The sequence below is a fragment of the Anser anser genome, assembly GCF_964211835.1.
Source record: "Anser anser genome assembly, chromosome: 24".
In the NCBI taxonomy this organism is placed as follows: domain Eukaryota; kingdom Metazoa; phylum Chordata; class Aves; order Anseriformes; family Anatidae; genus Anser; species Anser anser.
The window spans coordinates 4,369,347-4,386,785 of NC_139745.1; the positions used below are offsets into that span (position 1 = coordinate 4,369,347).

Consider the following 17,439-nt stretch of genomic DNA (forward strand, 5'->3'; position numbering starts at 1 on the left):
GACGTGCAGCGAGGTGCAGCGACGTGCAGCGACCAGCCCCAGCCTGCTGCAGCGCTTCCTGCTCCTTAGACAACCTCGTTTACTCCACTGAAGCTCCCCCGGTTGATTTAATTAATGCAAATTGAGACTTGTGTTGAAACCTCCTTTTAATTACCATAGCAATTACTGGAGCTTTTTGTTGTTGTTGTTGTTATTTATTTTTTTTTTTCATTTTTTCTCGTGTTTTTAAGGGCAATAGTAAGGCCTGGATGCACAACGGCTCCCGAAGGTGTGCAGCCCTGCAGGCTGAGCTCCGCGTGCGCCGGCGAGACCCGCGCGAGCTCTGGCAGAGGAGCTCGGTGGCCGGCTGCGAGCTGCGGCCCCAGCCCCGAGGAGCAGCAGGGATGCAGGTGCCCCGCTCCTAGCCCAGACCCAGCAGCGCCCACTTGAGCAGAATCCCTGGGATTCCATCGATCGGTGAGTACACGCTTGCTTTTGTGTCGATTTTTTTGTTTGTTTCTGTTGGCAAACCAGGACTTGGCTCTGCGCGAGGTTTGTAGGAGACACCCGGTTTCTCACTCGGAAGCAAGTTGTCACCCAGCTTCCAGGCCGCCTCGGGCTGAAAACCCCCGGATGCTCGCAGTCACGAGGGATTCGCCTCGATTTTGTCACCTCCCGGAGCACCAGCTCCTCCTGCTCTGGGTCGCACAGCGGGACCAGGGCACGCGCTTGCCGGTTCCCTGCTGCGATGCCGCGGGGCTGAGCTGCCGCTCCAGGCCACCGAAATGCAAAGCTGCGGGCACAGCAGGCTCCCGTGCTCTCAACCAGCTGCATTTGAAGCATTTTGAGGGAATAACTGTGTTTTTTTCTGAGTTTTCAGTCTGCAGCAGAAGCCCTGTTTCAGGCTGCAGCGCTCTCTCCTGCCCCTACACAGGGCAAGAGATGGTTCCTGAATAAACAGGATGGAAAGGACTAAGGGAAACTGAGGCACGGGAGGAGGAAAGGGGCTGCGTGGGGTCTCTCCAGTTCCAGGCTACCCCAAAACACATCGCAGGGATCGTTTTTGGTCCTTTCCTCCAGGTTTAGGAGGAAGCACAGGCTGAGCTCAGCGCCACGGATGCTGGCGCGTGCTTTGTGCCTGTGCACAGTGGTGGGGGAGAGCAGGGGGCTGTGCGAGGTGGGACGGGGACCCCAAACGCCCCATCCTCCTTTTTAACCCCCGGGCGTGCATTTACCCCTGTCAGCACCCATCCCGGGTGACACGGGGGCACCGGACCCCCAGCCCACCAGCTTCAGGATCCCTTCGTCTCCTCGAATCGACGGCCGCCCTCTGGCAACGTTCATCACACAAGGCCTGGGCTGGGTTTGTTTTTTTTTTTTTATTTTATTTTTAATTAAATGGAGCACGTAGGTTAGCAATCGCAACATCAGCGTGTTTCTCCAGGTATTGATTTCAGCGCACGGCAGCAGTTTGCTGCTTTATGGCACAGAAGGCAGAGCTGTGTTTCCCCCATGAAAGGCTGCCTTTGTTCGCCTGTAGTGGACGTGCCTGGTCTTTTTTCTCTTAATACATATATATATTGATTCATTACGAACTGAAATGAGTGGGGAAAAAGAGATCAACCAGCACTGAGCAAATGCGAAGTGCGGGTATTGTTTCCGTGCTGGTTTTGCTGAGCGATTGGAGGCAGCCAGCGGGACGGAGCAGGCATTAACCCATTTGGATGCAGAACCGTCGGAGGAGATGGGAGGGGAATTGCTGGTTGTGTCCTGAAGGGATCGAAATCTGAAAATGAAGGTCTGGTCCTCGTGGCTGGACTGGGGTCGATTTGTGCTGTTAACCCCCCCACCTTGTTTCCTTGGCTCACGCAGCCCGTGGGAAGAGGCGTGGTGTGGTGTGTCCGCGGTGTCCGACCCAGATCTCGCCCGCAAACAGCACCAATTTGTGCTGCTGCTGCAGGACAAATACCTGCGGGCTCCCTGCGTGCGGGGCTGGCCGCAGGGAGGGGGGGGATGCTTCCAAATCCTGCCTTTTGCTCCGAATCTGACCTTGCCCTGCCCGTTTGAAGGAAGTCGGGCACCTGAGAACTGCAAACCCACCTGCTCCCCGGGCGGCGGATCTCTGCGAAAAAGAAGTGAACCCGTTACCGTGAGGTTGCGTGCCGACGTGGGCAGCGATAGCGAGCGCCCTGGGAGCTCTGCGTTGGGAATTATTTCAAAACGTGCGCTCAGTGAGGGCAGGCTCGGCCTGGGGGTCGTTACAAGCTCATTCCTCTCGGTTTTTGACGCAGGGGAAGTCGTACTCCTTTAAAAGGATTTCCATCCCTCAACTCCTCCCATCGTGACACTTCCAGGCTACATCTTGTCTTGAAAGGGTGGCAGTATTTTTAACTGTATCACGCCAGGGATGTATTAATAGCACAATGGGCTCGCTGAGCTTCTGCGAGAGCTGAGCCCATATTTTAAATTCAAGGAACTAATTAGGCGCGAGGGAATAATTAGTGCTACACCCGGCTTTTCTTCCCCCCCCCCCCCCATTTCATTTGCAAAGAGCTAAAGCAAATGTCTTTGCTGGAATCTTCTGTCGCTCTTGAATATTTTATGGCCTCCCCGTGCGTTGCTGTTCCATGTGGCTGTCAAAGCCGTGCTGTCTCCCCTGCTCCATCCCAGCTGAAGCGGCTGACTCTGGCGCTTCTGAAATGTAATTAGTGCATCTCACGTTGGCTCACACGCGAAAACCCGGCCGTAAAGCCCTTCTTAGCGCCTCTCTCGCAGCCCCTCGCCGTGGCTGGGTGGTGCAGGTCGGTTATTTTGGAAGCCTGGGCTGCGCAGAGGCTTCCTCGAGTGGCAAAGTTCTCGGCACTCCATACGGGGAACGCAGATACGGCACCGCGGGTGGGAGCAGGAGGGGAAAGCGGCGAGGATGCTGAGAGCGAGGAGGGGGAAGCGAGGCGAGGAGACCTCAGGGCCGGCTTTCCCTGCGTGTTTCTGGGTGTCGTGGGGCTGAGACCACGTGTAGGCTGCTCCTTCTATCGGGCAGGTTGCTCCCAGGACCCCACAACTGCCTCGGAGGATCTGCTGGTGGCACGAAGGAAACCGCCGGCTCCGAAATGTTCCCCACTGCAGGGAGCGGCAGCTCTCCCCGGCGCGAAGTCTCTGGTCTCTAATAATAGTCGGGCTTGTGCTGAAGCCTTTCCCTCGCTCTTGCCTCTCCCCAGCCATCTGTTTTCAAGAAACTTGTGGAATTCGAGCCGCTGAGATCTCATCCATATTTACTGGAGGGGCAGAGAGCGGCTGGCAGAGCCGAAAGCTGGGACGGGAGACGAGGCCGAGGTATGGAAGTGGTTCGATTGCACAAAGCCCCGTTTTCTGAGGAAACAAAGAGTGAAAAACACGCCAGGAGACCGGGCAGCGCTCCTCTGTGCCCCGGCTGAGCCGCCTGGGAGGAAGGCCAGAATCTAGGATTCTGTGATAAGGCCAGCACTCCGACGGCCACCAGGCTGCACCCGGGGTTAAGGTGCCCATGAGCCCAACCCGCAGCCTCTGCCAAACCTTTAGGGTCTGTCACCGTCCCCGTGTGCTGGGGGATTGTTTGCGAAGACAGCAAAGTGCTTGTCATTAGTATATTAGAAGCTTATCATATTTTTCCACCCTCTTTAGAACCTTGTAGCTCCCATCACCGTAGTACGTGGGCATCACGCGGTACCGTCGTGTGGCTGCCTGTTAAGAGCTGAGTATGATGTTTCAGGGTTATATTGCCCCAATATCAGAGCAATTAATTTATATTTTCATCTCTCTTGCTGCAGGCGCAATCGCCGTCTGTGGTGAGTGCTTTTACTTGTCTCATTTTACGGAGGAATTAAGTGAGTTCGAGTGAATTTCTCAAAAAGCAAACCAGCAATAGGAGCCAGGCGCCCTGTCTGATTTGAAAAAAATTAAATCATTTCCAACAGCACGTTGGCAAGTGCGATCTTTTTCCGAAGGGAACATTTTCTTAATGGTGTATTTCAGCATAAATATAGTATCAGCCTGAACCCCACCAGTAAACAAATCTCAATTACCTTACGCATTCCTTGCCCGCGGGAGAGCTTTCACGGGGAGGCAGACACTCCCTGAAAGTCGTGTTTTATTCTACGTTTCCGTGGACTCCTAGGCTGCACGTGGATTGAAACATATTTGTATCTGAAGATCAGGGAGAGCTGTGCAGCCACTAATTTTTTCCTGCAGGACTTTTGTCAGGCGGCAGCACGTAGGTGCCAGCACCACGTCGATGGGCAAGCGGCCGAGAGGAGAAAGATCTGCTGGAGGTTAACACAAAGCCTGAAAAACGTGGACAGGAAAAAGCCTTGCAGCCCCTCTCTCTACCTCTGAGAGCAATTTTCTTTTCAATTACCGTCTCCTCTAGCAGGTTATTTATTATGGGAGTATGGTTATGGCTGACTCAGGTCAGTGTATTGGATTTCTGGCTTTAAATTGAACTTTACTATCGCACTGCCTGTTACCAGTCTCAGCAATGCACTTGCTGCTCGTATTACTTACAAAGGCGCTTTACAACGTTCTCTGACTAACAAATAAGCTGTCAGTCTGTCCACCGTGGGTGCTTAAGGGTGGCAATTTTATACTCAGAAAGCGCATTTCCGTATTAGAGATTAAATATTTTTGCAAGTTAAAAGAGCTGCCGTGGGCTGAGTTGTCACCTAATTCTGTCAGTCTCTTTGTGGGGTATTGTGATAAGCACATCAGAGGAGACTCTTTTAATCTTCGTGCTAAATCTGATCACGCCACGGCCTAAATTCACACGTACAAGGAGTCCTCGGGATGAGGCCTTGACTTATCGGTTTCTCTGGGAGCGGAGTGTGTTGAGACGAAGCCGAGGGGGTCTCGTGCTTTGTCTGTGCTGGGAGCAAGCCCCACTTGAGCCAGCGGCGAGCAGTTGCTGTGACCGGCACGAGAGCAGCGATTTTATGCGGGTGCAGTTATCACTGGCTCGCAAGCACGGCAGCCACTGGCCCTGAGAACGGCTCAAATCCCCAGTCTGTAACGCCTTCGCCCCTTCCCGCCCTGGGAATATCTCCTGCAGGTTCTGCTGTGGTCCTTTCTTGTCCCAAGATGCACAAATTCGTCTGATTCATCTGGCTGATCTGGTTAGATTTGGGCTTCAAACAGTGTGTTCCTTCTTGAGCCTTTTTTTTTCGGGTTAAATAGTGGCATTTTGAAGGAAATTTCTCATAATGATGCTTGTTCTTTTTTTGGAAAAACAGGAATTAGAGCAAAAAGCTCTTCTTGGTGATGAGGAGCCCAGGAGACAAAAGCTACTGCAGCCACACGCTGCTAGGCTTGCCGAAAGAAGAGCCTGTTTAGAATCCCAGTAAAAGTGTTGATAAACACAAATCAAATGCAAATTAAATAAAAGCCTTTCATACACTCCATTCTCATTGAGATCCGACAAAAATAAATTCCACATAAACAAGCGGGTCTTATGAAATGTTCCAAAAATAAAAACCCTCTTGCAATGAGGCCAAAAATGAGATCGCCTCCATGCATTTCCAGCTGCTGAGGGCTGTTGTTTCTCTTTGTATTACAGCAGTGCTCAAAGATTTTGGCTTAAATTGAAACCAATGGTGGCAGGTGTTGTAAAAAGGTTAGTAAAGAGTCTCCGTGTAAGCAACATGGAGTGGAAAATGTCAGAGCTGAGAACAGATCCCAAATCTGATTCCCAGCACATTGCCTCTTACATATGAGAGCTCTTATCTGAAGTAAATGATTTTGGCTGTAAAGCTGGTCTGCAAAGGAAGGTAAGTTACGTTCATGTCTTTCTCTCTTTTTTCTTTTTTTTTTCTCTCTGCGAGAAGCCCAGGAAATAAGATGGAAAGCACTGAGAACAGCCCCTGCATGACTGTAGTTATATCTCAGTCTGCATCCCTTCTTCAGAAGCTGAAAATGATGTTTCATCATCATCTCTCCAGGGGATGAGGAGTGACTAAAGGCAGTCACATAGGTACCAAACAAAAAGCCCCAAGCCCAGGAAGATTTATTTCCTTCGGGAAATCCTGAGATCATCCTAGGATAAGCTCACTGATTTTACTAAAAAGCATTAATATTAAAGCATCCAACACACTGTTGGTCTACATGGATGATAATTAATGAATGATAAAGCAAAACACAAGCTGATGACATGATCTCTTGGCTTCTTTGTCTTCCAGCACCATTTAAAGCAATTTAATCCAAGCACTCAAGATGTTTCATTTAAAAGCACGTGTTGTGTGTGATATCAATGCGTGTACTGCTGTTTTTGAGCCGGGAACCCTGTAAATGTACCAGGCGTGATCCTGAATGGCCAAGCAGGCAAACCATTTTGAATCTGAAGCCCCCTCCACCCTACGAAAGCTCTACCATGCTGCTGGAAAATGGCTCTTCCCATGCCCAGCCAGCCACTCCGACAGCAACCTCTCCCAGTTCTAGCAGCTCGGCGGCTGGATGTGGTTTCCATGGAAATAGACGTCAGATCAGCAAAAAACAGGGCAAGTGTTTAAAATAATCTCTATTTTGAAAGCTTTACATATTTCTGTCACAATATTAACCTTCCTTAAGGTAGGATTTATTTTTTTTTTTTGGTGCAAAATCCGTGTTTTTAAGATTGTGCACAAGAAGGGTGGGTCCCCTCGGAAAAGTCCTTTCTTTGGTATTTTGGGTACAAAGACTGCTCTGCTGGGCTTGTGTTGTAGCAGAAGATTTGTGCTTTTCTCTGGCCATCTGCCTTTTATGTGTATTGACTCTTGGTGTTAACTCAAGTGACTGCAGCATGAGAACTACCGCAGCAATTGTACACGAGTAATTTGTACAGAACATGCAAAAATGCAGCCAGTTCATTTAAAACACATTTGCGAGCAAGCCACTTATCTATGCATGGTAATGGCGTTATCTCAGGAAGGGAACCGCTCATAATGCAGCCCGTAGGACAAGGGAGGATCCTCTATACGCAGCCATTGCACATTATGTATCATGGAAATTCTGTTATGAAGACAGTTGTGGCTTTTTTGGACCTGCTGGTGTCACCTCATAGGAGAGGGTGGCCAGGTGGCCAACCAAAAATGTCATTTGTTTGGGGGGCTACCCAAAAACTTATCCCAAAACGTCATTCCAGGGGCTGTGGGGGCCAACGCATTGCCAGACCCAGATCCTGTGGGGTCAGCCTGTGGTGGCTGCGGCCCGGAGGTGCACAAAGGTACACGGTGGTTATCTTGGTGGTGACCAAGAGCCCCGAGGTGATCGTGGCCCTGAGATGACCAAAGACGCTCAGACAACTGGCTGGCCTTGAGGTGAACAAGGCTCCTCAGGTGGCCATGGCTCTGCAGCAACCAAGGGCCCTGAGGTGAGAGGCTGTGGCCCTGAGGTAGCCATGGCCCTGAGTAAAGTGTTCCTGAGGCAGGTGGCCATCCCTGAGGTACAGGTGGCTGTCCCTGAGGTGTAAGCGGCCATCCCTGAGGTAAATGTTCCTGAGGTGTAAGAGGCCATCCCTGGGGCAGGTAGCACTGAGGTAAGCGGCCATCCGTGAGGCAGCCACCCCGTCACGGCTACATTCCCCCGAGGGGCAGGGCGACCCCCCGCCGCGCGGGGCCCCCGCTCCTCCCCAGCACCGGGGTGGCAGACAAAGGGAGTCCCACCGCCCTCAAGGAGCGGCAGGAGAGCGCCCCGCAGAGCCGCGCAGCCCCCGGGCCGGCCCGCCGAGCCGCCGCACTCCGCGTCGCGACCCCGCAGCCTCCCCCCGGCCGCGATCGGCCCTCGGGGGTCGCCGCCCCGCATCGCCTCCCCCCGCCCCCCGCGAACTACAACTCCCGGCATGCAGCGGGCGGCGGGGAGCGGGGCGCGAGCCCCCCAGCCTCGCCCTCCTCCCCCCCCCCCCCTTCCCCGCGGCGGGCGGCACGTGCCGCCGAGCTCGGCCAATAGGGGCGGGGCGGGGCGGGTCACGTGCCTTTGTTTGGCGCTTTTGTGCGCGGCGGGGCGGGCGGGAGCAGAGTGGGGCCGGAGCGGCGAAGCGGGCAGGTGGGTGCGCGCTGGCGCTGCGGGCCCGGCGGCGGGCCGGGGGGGGGCGCGGCGCGGCGGCGCTGAGAACGGCCGGTGGGCAGTGGAGGGGGCGTCGTAGCGGTGGAGGGGAGCCGGCGGGAGGGGTCTGAGGGCGGCTGTCAGGGCGAGGGGAGGCGGTGCGGGGGGCTCGGAGGGGCCGCGGGGGGCTCGGAGGGGCTCGGAGGTGCCGGGGGGGGGGCGTCGGGTCGTCGGTTTTGTCCGTGAGGTGGGTCGGGGGTCGTGGAGGGGGGGGGGGGTATGTGGGTGTGAGGGGTTGACGGGGGGCTGCGGGAGACAATGGGCGGGGGTCCTATTGTCCCGCCGTCGGCTCTGAGGGGGAGCCGCCCTGATGGCGGCTGAGGAGAAAGGCGGCGGCGCCCCCTCCCCTCCCTGACAGGACCCCGCCATTGTCAGTGGGGAGGGGGCGGGGCGGGGCCGTTCCCCCGGGGGGCGGCTGTGGGGAGAGGAGGGGGCGGGAGGGGGGGGGGTGAGGGGAGGGGGCGCCGGGGGGTGCCCGGATGTTGCCGTTGGCCCCGCCCCCTCCCCGAGCCCCCCGCCCGCGCGCGCGCGCTCCCCCTCCCCCCGCCCGCCCCTCTCCGGCCGTTTGAATTCGGTGCGGTTGGAGAGGCGCGTGCCGGGGGGGCGGGGCCTCCGCCCCAGCGCGCCGCGCTCATTGGCTGGCGGCGGGCGGCGCGGGGAGGGGCGGGGACGGGGCGAGGAGCCGGGTCCTAGCGCCGCCCGCGCTGCCTGCGGCGGGCGCAGCCCTGACGGGCGCTAATTAAATCAGCGGCATCTCCGCTCCCACCCGTGCGCAGCAGCCCCGCGGCCGCTGATTACCGGGTGCGGTCACCTGTCGGCCCCGCGTTCCTTTTCCCGCTGCTGCGGGGCGTTGGAAGCGATGGCAGCCGTGTGCCTGCTGCTCAGAGACGTGTCTCTTTGTTACCCAGGAGTGCAGCTGTCGGAGGTCTCGTGGAGCGGGCTGCTGGAGGCGTATTTCCTCGGTCATGGCTACTTCTGGTACGTAGGATCATGAGCCCAATATGTTTTTCCTCCCCCCCCTTAATTTCCTATGTAATTGTTGTGCTTTGTCAAATAAACTGTTGTCGCCAGGCTTTTCTACCATCTCTAGGCTGCTTTGGAGAAGCTGTTAAAGCAGTGCTTGTGGAAACAGAAGCAAAAGCCATCTCAAACTAGGCTGAGAGCAGATGGGCTTCAGTTCATCTGCACGCCATCTGCTCAGTTAACAAAACCGACTGTCATCTAGACATCTTGGTGGTCAAAACTGGTGTGCTGCTACAGCTGAAGCCATACGGGGCTGACGTGCCTATGCCCCTGTGGAGGTGTTTAAATAGAAGGATGCTGGCTTAGGTGTTTCTCAGAGAAAGGGTTTCAGTGCTTGGCCCTCTAGGTCAGGTCTTTTGAAGAGGTTCAAAATGCTCACCTCTAACTTCTCATTGGAGAAAGCAGTGCTTCCAAATGAAAAAACACTCTACAGTTGTTTTTATGAGTCTGGATATTAAAAGCTAAATGAAATGCCAGGCGCTTGAGTAATTTATCAAGGAGGAATTGTGAACAGAACTGCCCACTGCGTTTTTGAATGGCGCTACTGCGTAGAACAGAGCTATCTGCTCCGATGCACCTGTAACCTAAAGTGAGCTTGGTGGCCTTCAGTTCTTGAAGGCTGCCGTTCAAGTTAGCTAAGTCAGTTTCATGGCTTAAAATCCCATTTCTTTTTTATGTTCCTAGATATACAAGTGAAGGAACTGGAAAAGCGTGCCTCTGGGCAGGCATTTGAGCTGATACTCAGTCCCCGCTCAAAAGAAGCAGTCCCAGAATTCCCTCTTTCTCCCCCAAAGAAGAAGGATCTGTCATTGGAAGAAATTCAGAAGAAGTTGGAAGCAGCAGAAGAGAGACGTAAGGTAAGTTTGAAAGAGCAGGTTAAAGGAACTCTACTCAATCAATCCGTGGGGTTTTCTTAAATTTGTGTTACGTAAGACAAATGAGTGGTTTGTGTTATGGTAAATGGAATATTAATTGAGCTTGTTAGAATCATGGGCTCTTAGGGAGATTTACGCCCAAAGTTATTTTGAATGGTCAATTGAAAAACTGGGGAGATAACTGAGAGGTGATGCTCTTTCAGGAAGAAGCTGTTCTTTTCTCTATCTGTAATGTCACGAAAGATTCACTTTCTCCTAGAAAACCTAGTTGTGAATCTATAATTAGAAGGCTCGTGGATGCAGTATCTTGATGTAAGATCTTGCTGTTGATGTGGTTTAGAGCCCTTGGCTCTGCAGAGGCTTAGGAATTGAAGTACAGCCTCACGTGTGACTGGAATCGCAAACTCAGCATTCTGAGAAGTGAGTCTTCTAGGAAAGATCAATAGGTATTAACATAAAAATCCATGTACCCTTCTGAGAAAAATCCCGCTTAAAGACTTGTGAGTAATGATAAAAATTCGCTTTCTTTTGTTGTCGGTAGTGGTGAAATACAGACTATGGGAGGTGGAGTGGGTACTGGGGGGCTTTGTGCTGCATCAAGAACTTATGCAGATTACCATTAAAATGGCAGAAAAACCTCTGCTCAGGAGTTGCAGGCACCTGGATTGTAGCTGTGTAGTTTATGTTCAGAACGCGCCTGCTCTGTTTTGTTAGTCTCATGAAGCAGAAGTCCTGAAGCAGCTAGCCGAGAAGAGGGAGCATGAAAAAGAAGTGCTTCAGAAAGCCATTGAAGAAAACAACAACTTCAGCAAAATGGCAGAGGAGAAGCTGACCCACAAAATGGAAGCCAACAAAGAGAACCGTGAGGCACAAATGGCTGCTAAACTGGAACGCTTGAGGGAGAAGGTAGGTGTTGAGTCATGGTTGGGAGAGAAGGTGTCAGCGCTCCTCACGTACAAACCAGCTAGACAGAGACCAGTGAACGGCCTTGTGAGGGGACTGGTACAAATAGACACATCCCTGGGCGGTCTGTGGGTCTGGTCTCAAAAGAATATGAGATCTATGGGAGACCTTGTAGAAATCCTCCTTGTGTGGGAGGAGGGTGGAAGGGGTTAGAGCAGGCTGCTCGCTTTCTCTCGAGCTTCATTCCGCAGCCCCCCTCAGTAAGGCACAGCAGGTTTCCTGCTGTGAGCCGGGGATGGGATGCAGGCGGGGGCGCGCTCTGCTCTGCGCCCTGCGGCTCACTGCTCCCCTGCTGTTGTCTTTCAGGACAAGCACATTGAAGAGGTTCGAAAGAACAAAGAAGGCAAAGACCCCGGTGAGGCCGAAACCGACTGACTTCGTTCTGGAAACTGACACTCTCCCCCTCCTCTAAATATCCAAAGACTGTACTGGCCAGTGGTTTTACTTTTGGTTTTGTTTTTTAAGTTTCTAGAAACTGATGTAGAACTGTAAAGTTAGATCCAAACTGTACGCTTTCTTTGGGGGCTAGAGGGGAGACCTTCCATGTTTCACTTTTTCTAAAGTGTTGTCTTTCCAGTGTAGCTATCTTGTTGCATCCTTTTCTACTCCAGAGCACTTGCTACTGGGTTGATGGCTAGTACTGTATCAGCTCTGTAAGACATTTGTGAAAGGAATATGTAGTAAACTGTTCCATGCTCAATATGTTACACTTCAAAAAAAAAATCTGACTCTGTCCCAGTCTTCTAAAATACTGCTGTAACTGAGTGACTAAATAAAGCTGCACAGTGCTGTTACCATGAGAATCATTTCTGGAAATGACCTGAGGAATAATTGGTTGGCTGATGTCTACAACAGGCATCCTTATCCAGCGCTGATAGAAAAATCTGTAACAGCACTTCTCCTTACACCCATGGGCATGCTGCATAGCTGGCTCTTCCTAGAGCACGCTCATTGTCTCGGTTGTACAGTAGGAGCTTTGTTTGGACACCTCAGCAGTTGTCAGCTGTGGGGTGTTTTTGTTCAAAGGGTTCAGAGCCACCTCCCTTCAGATGCTGATGCCTCGACAAACGAGTCCTTGTTGCCACATGACTCTGATCCGAGCCTTTTATTTTTTTGGTAAGGGTTTCTGGAAGATCGCTTGTGCTATTGAATCGGGATCTGTGTACCGCTCGCTGCAGTGTCACGGGGTAAAAGCCAGGCCTGCTCCGTGCTGGGATCACGCGCGTCCACCAACAGAGAATGCCGCTGAAGATTTTTAATCTTGTATCTGCTGCAGATGTGTTGGGATAAAAAAACTGTGCCCTGGGGCGAGTCTGGAGATAACGCTTGCCCGCAGAGATGCATGCTGTGCTTGTTTTTCTGGGAAGTGAAACATACAACTGTACTTGTGCTGTGAGTAAAGATGCTTTTAGGTGGCGCATTGCTGTAGTGTACGGTTGCCTTAAAAAAAAAAACACAACAACAACAACCACCCTTCCTGTGAGATTAACACAGGGTCTGGCATGTCCACGAGTACCCGTGCAGCTTGGCTGTAAAGGCGAGGCTGCGATGGGGGAGTATAAATAGCTGTCCATGAAGGGAGCGTGTCAGTATGAAGTATAACTTCCTGAGCTGAGGTACTCAGCATTAGTGATCGCCTTCCCTTGCAGCGCGGGGACCTGTCGCTTCTCAGCTCCTCGTGCTGCCCGGCACTGAGCTCTGCTGCAAGGCGTGCTCCGTCCCAGCTCCCCCTCCTAGGTCATGGGGCTGGTTCTGCTCCGTGCCCAGAGCTCCTGGCACTGACCGTGCACCAGACACTGATACTCTGAGGATGGAAAACCTGGTAAGGATATTTTTAAAGGGGCTAATTGAGTCCTGGATCACTCACCGTTGCTCTGGGGCTTGCCAAAGCGGGAGGCTTACTTCAGAAAGCTCTCGTGCGTTACGTTTGGTGCTTTTGGTTGTACTGGAAAAATGCAACAAAAAGGGGAGGGGGAAAAAAGGTGGGGAATAGGGTGACACAAAGCCAGGCTGCACAGATGGGGGGGCCGAGCTCTTGCTTAAAGAACTTTTCAGCACTTGCGCTTCACACTTCGAGGCAGGAAGGGCTGTACTTGAGCCTGCTCAGAGGCACCCAGCTGCAGGGGGAACAGCGGGCTTTGTGTTTTCAGTGGCACAGAGGTAGGGGCTGGGATCCACTGGGGCAGGGGAGGGGGCTGCGATGAGCTCGGCATGGGGAAAAAGACCTCAGGCATTACAGAAGTGCCTGTGAAAGGTGAACGGCTCTGACACTGCGCTGTGAGGCTGGTGGTCACAGAGCCGGTTCCCATCTTTAAGATCATGCGTAAGTGCTAGCTGAAAACCAAAAGCCTCTGCAGCTGAACATGGTTGCCTGCCGCTTGAGTGAAGTTCTGGCAGCCCAAATGCTGTACGCTCCCCCCTTCTTTCCAAGGATGAGAAGGATGCCAAAACCCAAACGCTATTAAGAGCACGAAGACATTAAATACGCGGCTTTGACTTGCCAAAGCTGTCACATGGGAGCCTGGGGCCTTCTGTTCCCTTCAGTTCTGCTTTCTGTGCCTCCTTGTGTGAAATGGAGCCTAATGTGTCGGGCTGGGGCCTCAGCAGGGGGATGGAGAGGGCGATGCACATCCTGAGGGGAGAAAGGGGTAAAAGAAAAGCCCTGCCCTTGTGCCCCCTTGTGCGGGGGTGGGAAGAAGGGACAATTCCTCTGCTTGATGGGGAGAACCTGTCTGAACGATGCCCGAAACGGCAGCAGAAAGCTGCAGCTTCCTTGTTCCTTCGGTCTGCCCCTTGCGCGGCAGCGAGCCGCAGGAACGGCAGCGGCCCTTGTAAGGGAATAACGCCAGGAACCCCATCACGCCGCTTCCCACCACCACCACCACGGGGATAACCCCAGTTCCCACCACCCCCCCCCCAGAAAACCCAGGTTTTCGGCCGGGCGGAGGCTGCGCACGGAGCCCGGCCTCCCCCCCCCCCCCCGCGGGCATCCTCCGCTCCCCCGGCCCGGGCGAGGCCCCGGGGGCGGCTCCCGGTGCCCGGCGCTCGGCAGGGCCGCGGTGCGGGTCCCTCCCCCCCGGGTCCCCCCCCCCCCGGTGCCGAGCGGAGCCCGAGGCCCCCCCCGGGGGCGGCAGCACCGAGCCCCGGTGCGGGGCGGGCCCGGCGCAGGGGGCGGCCGCTGCGGAGGCTGGGCGGCAGCCGGGGCTCCGCGACCTCCGGCGGGCAGCGCGGCCGCGGCGGGGCTCTGCAGGTGCCTTCGTGGGCAGAGGGGGGAGAAACCGGGGTCGGCTCCGGGCTGGGGGCACCGGGACGGGAACCGAGGGGGGGGGGAGGCGGCGGGGGGAGGCTCCGCCGAGGCTCCTGGGAGCCTCCCGGAGCCGGGCTGGAGGCTGGAGGCAGGGGGGGGGGAGGCCCGGTGCTGAGCCGGGTTTCCGAGCGAGGGGCTGGAGTCGGGGGCTGCGGGGGGCTGGGGCTGCGGCCCCGAGGGAGGCTCGGAGGGGGGGGGGGGGGGAGGAACGGATGCTGCGGAAACGCCCCGCAGGAAATCCCGGGTGCGACAGGGGCAGGGGGAGGCTGGAGCCGGGCACGAGCAGGGCTCGGGGATCCCAGCGCTGCCCCAGCGGTGCTCCGGCCCTACGCCAGCATCCCTTAAGGCTTCGTGGCTGGGAAGAGCTTTGGAGGAGAGCCCCGTGCCTGCGGGCTTGGGAGGGCCTGAAGCGACCTCCAGAGCCTCCCCTGCCCGGCTGCCTCCACGGGGATCCCACTGCCTGTGCCCCAAAACCTCCCCGGGGGCACCTTTCCCGTGGGAACCGTCGCAGGCCGCAGCTCCCCACACATCGCAGCAGGGCTTCGCCCTGGGAAGGTTGGGTTTGGTCAACGCTGCTCTCGCCCGCGTCCGCCCCAGCGGGACCCGAGGCTGCTCCGGACCAGCAGTGCGGGGCGAGGGCTGGCGCAGTTCCCTCCCCGCAGCAGCCCCCACGTGTCGCAGCATCACGGGAGGGCTCAGGTCGAGGGGGAGCCTCCTTAGCCAGGCGAGGTGGGAAAAGAGCGCTCAAGAGGGGAGCCGAGCGGCAAAGAGCCGATTTTTATCCCTATTTGTGCTCCTCAGGCAGGCGTGGGTTATGGACCTATCTGCTCCACTGCGATGAGGAAATTCTGGAGTGTAAAAAATAAAAAAAAAACAGTCCCACTCCCTCCTCCTCTGCTTCCAAACTTTGAAAAGCTTTTCCTGTCTGAGCCGTGCCTGAAATGACTGAACTTGCCAGGAGTTAAGGCTGTAAATCAGCACCGGGGCTGGACGGGAATTTGGCTGTTTTCCTCCACTTGTCTGAGCAAGAGCAGGTAAACGGGCACGGGCGAGCTCACCTCGAGCGAGTTCTTTTCAGCAAGCCTTTAAGGCCACCATGAAAAGGCAGAGCGGGGCTGCCTTTATCTCGGCAAGGACAGCAGCTTCTGAAGTGTAAATATAGGAAGCTTGCTTGGAAAGATTACGCTGCTGGATGTCAGTGATGCAACCGGATAAACTCACGCAGGCTGCATTGTTTTCATGTAGTGTCATATGGAAAATGGAGAGTTGAAAACAGACGGTGAAAACCTCCATCAGATTATGTCCGTGCTCTGTTACTTCGTTCCCCGAGGCAGCTCCTCATGAGGTAGGGCAGGGTGTCTGGCCAGAGCCTCGAGCGGGGATCCTGCAGGCGGCTGGCAAGGGAGGATTGGGGCTGCTCCTGGAGCGGGAAGTTTTCTCAGGATGTTGTGGGAACAGAACATCCCGAACCCCTGGGAAGGGCCGAGCTGAGCTTAGCTAGGAGTTGGTGTATCCTGGTGAGTTAATTATTTCATTGATTAACCCCATGCTGGTGTCCTCTACCTCTCCAGTCTTCCCGACTGTCGCCTGCATGGGGCACTCCAGCAGGGCATAAGTATCACATCAGCCTCCTTCATATTGCTATTTCTGGTGACTCTCTTGTTTCGGCTACAGAGGCCGCTCTCTAGTCGTGCAGGATTTTACATATTAAAATAAAAAAAAGCATTCAAACAGCCCCTGTTGCTGAGTTTGCTGAAGCCGCCATTAAACCCCACAGCAAAACTTTCTTTTTGTTCCGAAGGTTGTGCCGGGTGGCGGCGAACTGGACTTTGGCTGTGTCATGGCAACGGCCGTCCCTGAAAAGCTCAGCCGCCTCTTCGTTAACGTGCGGCAGGTCCCTCAGCTGCTGGCCCCACTCTCCCCCTCCACCGTCAGCAGTGCCGAGGTGCCGAAGGTCTTCTGGAAGCCCTACATCCACACCGGCTACCGGCCGGTGCACCAGACCTGGCGCTATTACTTCTCGACGCTCTTCCAGCAGCACAACGAAGCCATCAACGTCTGGACCCACCTGGTGGCCGCCCTCATCCTGCTGCTGCGGTTCCAGCAGCTCTCGCAGAGGGTGGATTTCGGGCAGGACCCGCACGCCCAGCCCCTCCTCATCATCATCGTGGCATCCATCACCTACCTGACCTTCAGCACCCTCGCGCACCTCCTGCAGGCCAAGTCCGAGTTCTGGCACTACAGCTTCTTCTTCATGGACTACGTGGGGGTGGCCGTCTACCAGTACGGCAGCGCGCTGGGGCACTACTACTACGCCATCGAGCCCGGCTGGCACGAGAAGGTCAAGGGCTTTTACATGCCCGGGGCCGTCCTGCTGGCGTGGATGTCCTGCGCGGGCTCCTGCTACGCCAAGTTCCGCTACCACCAGTCCGCCGGCCTGCTGAGCAGGCTGTGCCAGGAGATGCCCTCGGGTCTGGCGTACATGCTGGACATCAGCCCCGTAGTGCACCGCATCTACACCGCGCCGCCGTCTGAGCGCGCGGACCCGGCCCTTCTGTATCACAAGTGCCAGGTCCTGTTTTTCCTCATCGGCGCCTTTTTTTTCTCCCACCCGTACCCGGAGAAGTGGTTCCCTGGGAAGTGCCATTTCTTCGGGCAGAGCCACCAGATCTTCCACGTCTGCCTGGTGCTCTGCACGCTGGCGCAGATCGAGGCGGTGGTGCTGGACTACGAGTCCCGGCGGCACATCTACTCTTCCCTTCACGGTGACCTGGCTCACAACTTCTCTGCCCTGTGCCTCGTCACCGTGACCTGCTCGGTCCTCACGGCCATGTGCATGGCCCGGAAGGTGCAGAACAAGCTGAGCTTCAAAGAAGATTAGGAGCCCCGTGGGCGAAGCTGGGGCGCTCGCCCGCGGGCCTGAGCGGTTCCTCTGCAGCTGGTTGCAGCGATGCCGTGGCAAAGGCGACAGAGTTCGAGGAGAAGAGGAGAGAGACGCTTTGCAAGCTGTTTCTCGGCACTGCTCTGGTCAGGGAGGGGGAATAAGAGCTGCTCTTCGTGCTTTTTTAATTCACAGTTAATCCCAGCTTGTTCTCAAAATGGTACACTGGTTTCGTTCAAACGTCTGAATAAACGGCTGGAACAAAACGCTGGTGGTGGTGCAGCCCTGTGCCTTTGCAGATGGGGGCT

General features: G+C 55.3%; 2 protein-coding genes across 9 annotated transcripts; both read left to right on the forward strand.

Moving 5' to 3' along the window:
- The first annotated feature begins 7,938 nt into the window (after positions 1–7,938).
- On the forward strand, positions 7,939–12,363 carry STMN1 (stathmin 1). 2 transcript variants are annotated; one of them, XM_083809969.1, is made up of 5 exons: positions 7,939–8,022; positions 8,991–9,060; positions 9,790–9,962; positions 10,695–10,886; positions 11,250–12,363. In XM_083809969.1, the coding sequence occupies exons 2-5, from the start codon at positions 9,048–9,050 to the stop codon at positions 11,316–11,318; spliced, it is 447 nt and encodes a 148-aa protein (XP_083666095.1). In that variant the 5' UTR covers positions 7,939–8,022; positions 8,991–9,047; the 3' UTR covers positions 11,319–12,363. The 2 variants fall into 2 exon arrangements, with proteins under 2 accessions (XP_083666095.1, XP_083666096.1); XM_083809970.1 differs by lacking the exon at positions 7,939–8,022 and adding an exon at positions 8,759–8,883.
- Positions 12,364–12,749: 386 nt separating this feature from the next.
- On the forward strand, positions 12,750–17,397 carry PAQR7 (progestin and adipoQ receptor family member 7). Of its 7 annotated transcripts, none has more exons than XM_083809959.1 (2): positions 12,750–12,765; positions 16,052–17,397. In XM_083809959.1, exons 1-2 carry the CDS (start codon positions 12,754–12,756, stop codon positions 17,129–17,131), a joined length of 1,092 nt encoding a protein of 363 aa, XP_083666085.1. In that variant the 5' UTR covers positions 12,750–12,753; the 3' UTR covers positions 17,132–17,397. The 7 variants fall into 7 exon arrangements, with proteins under 7 accessions (XP_083666085.1, XP_083666091.1, XP_083666086.1 ...); XM_083809965.1 differs by lacking the exon at positions 12,750–12,765 and adding an exon at positions 14,045–14,189; XM_083809960.1 differs by lacking the exon at positions 12,750–12,765 and adding an exon at positions 14,067–14,193.
- The last annotated feature ends 42 nt before the right edge of the window (positions 17,398–17,439 follow it).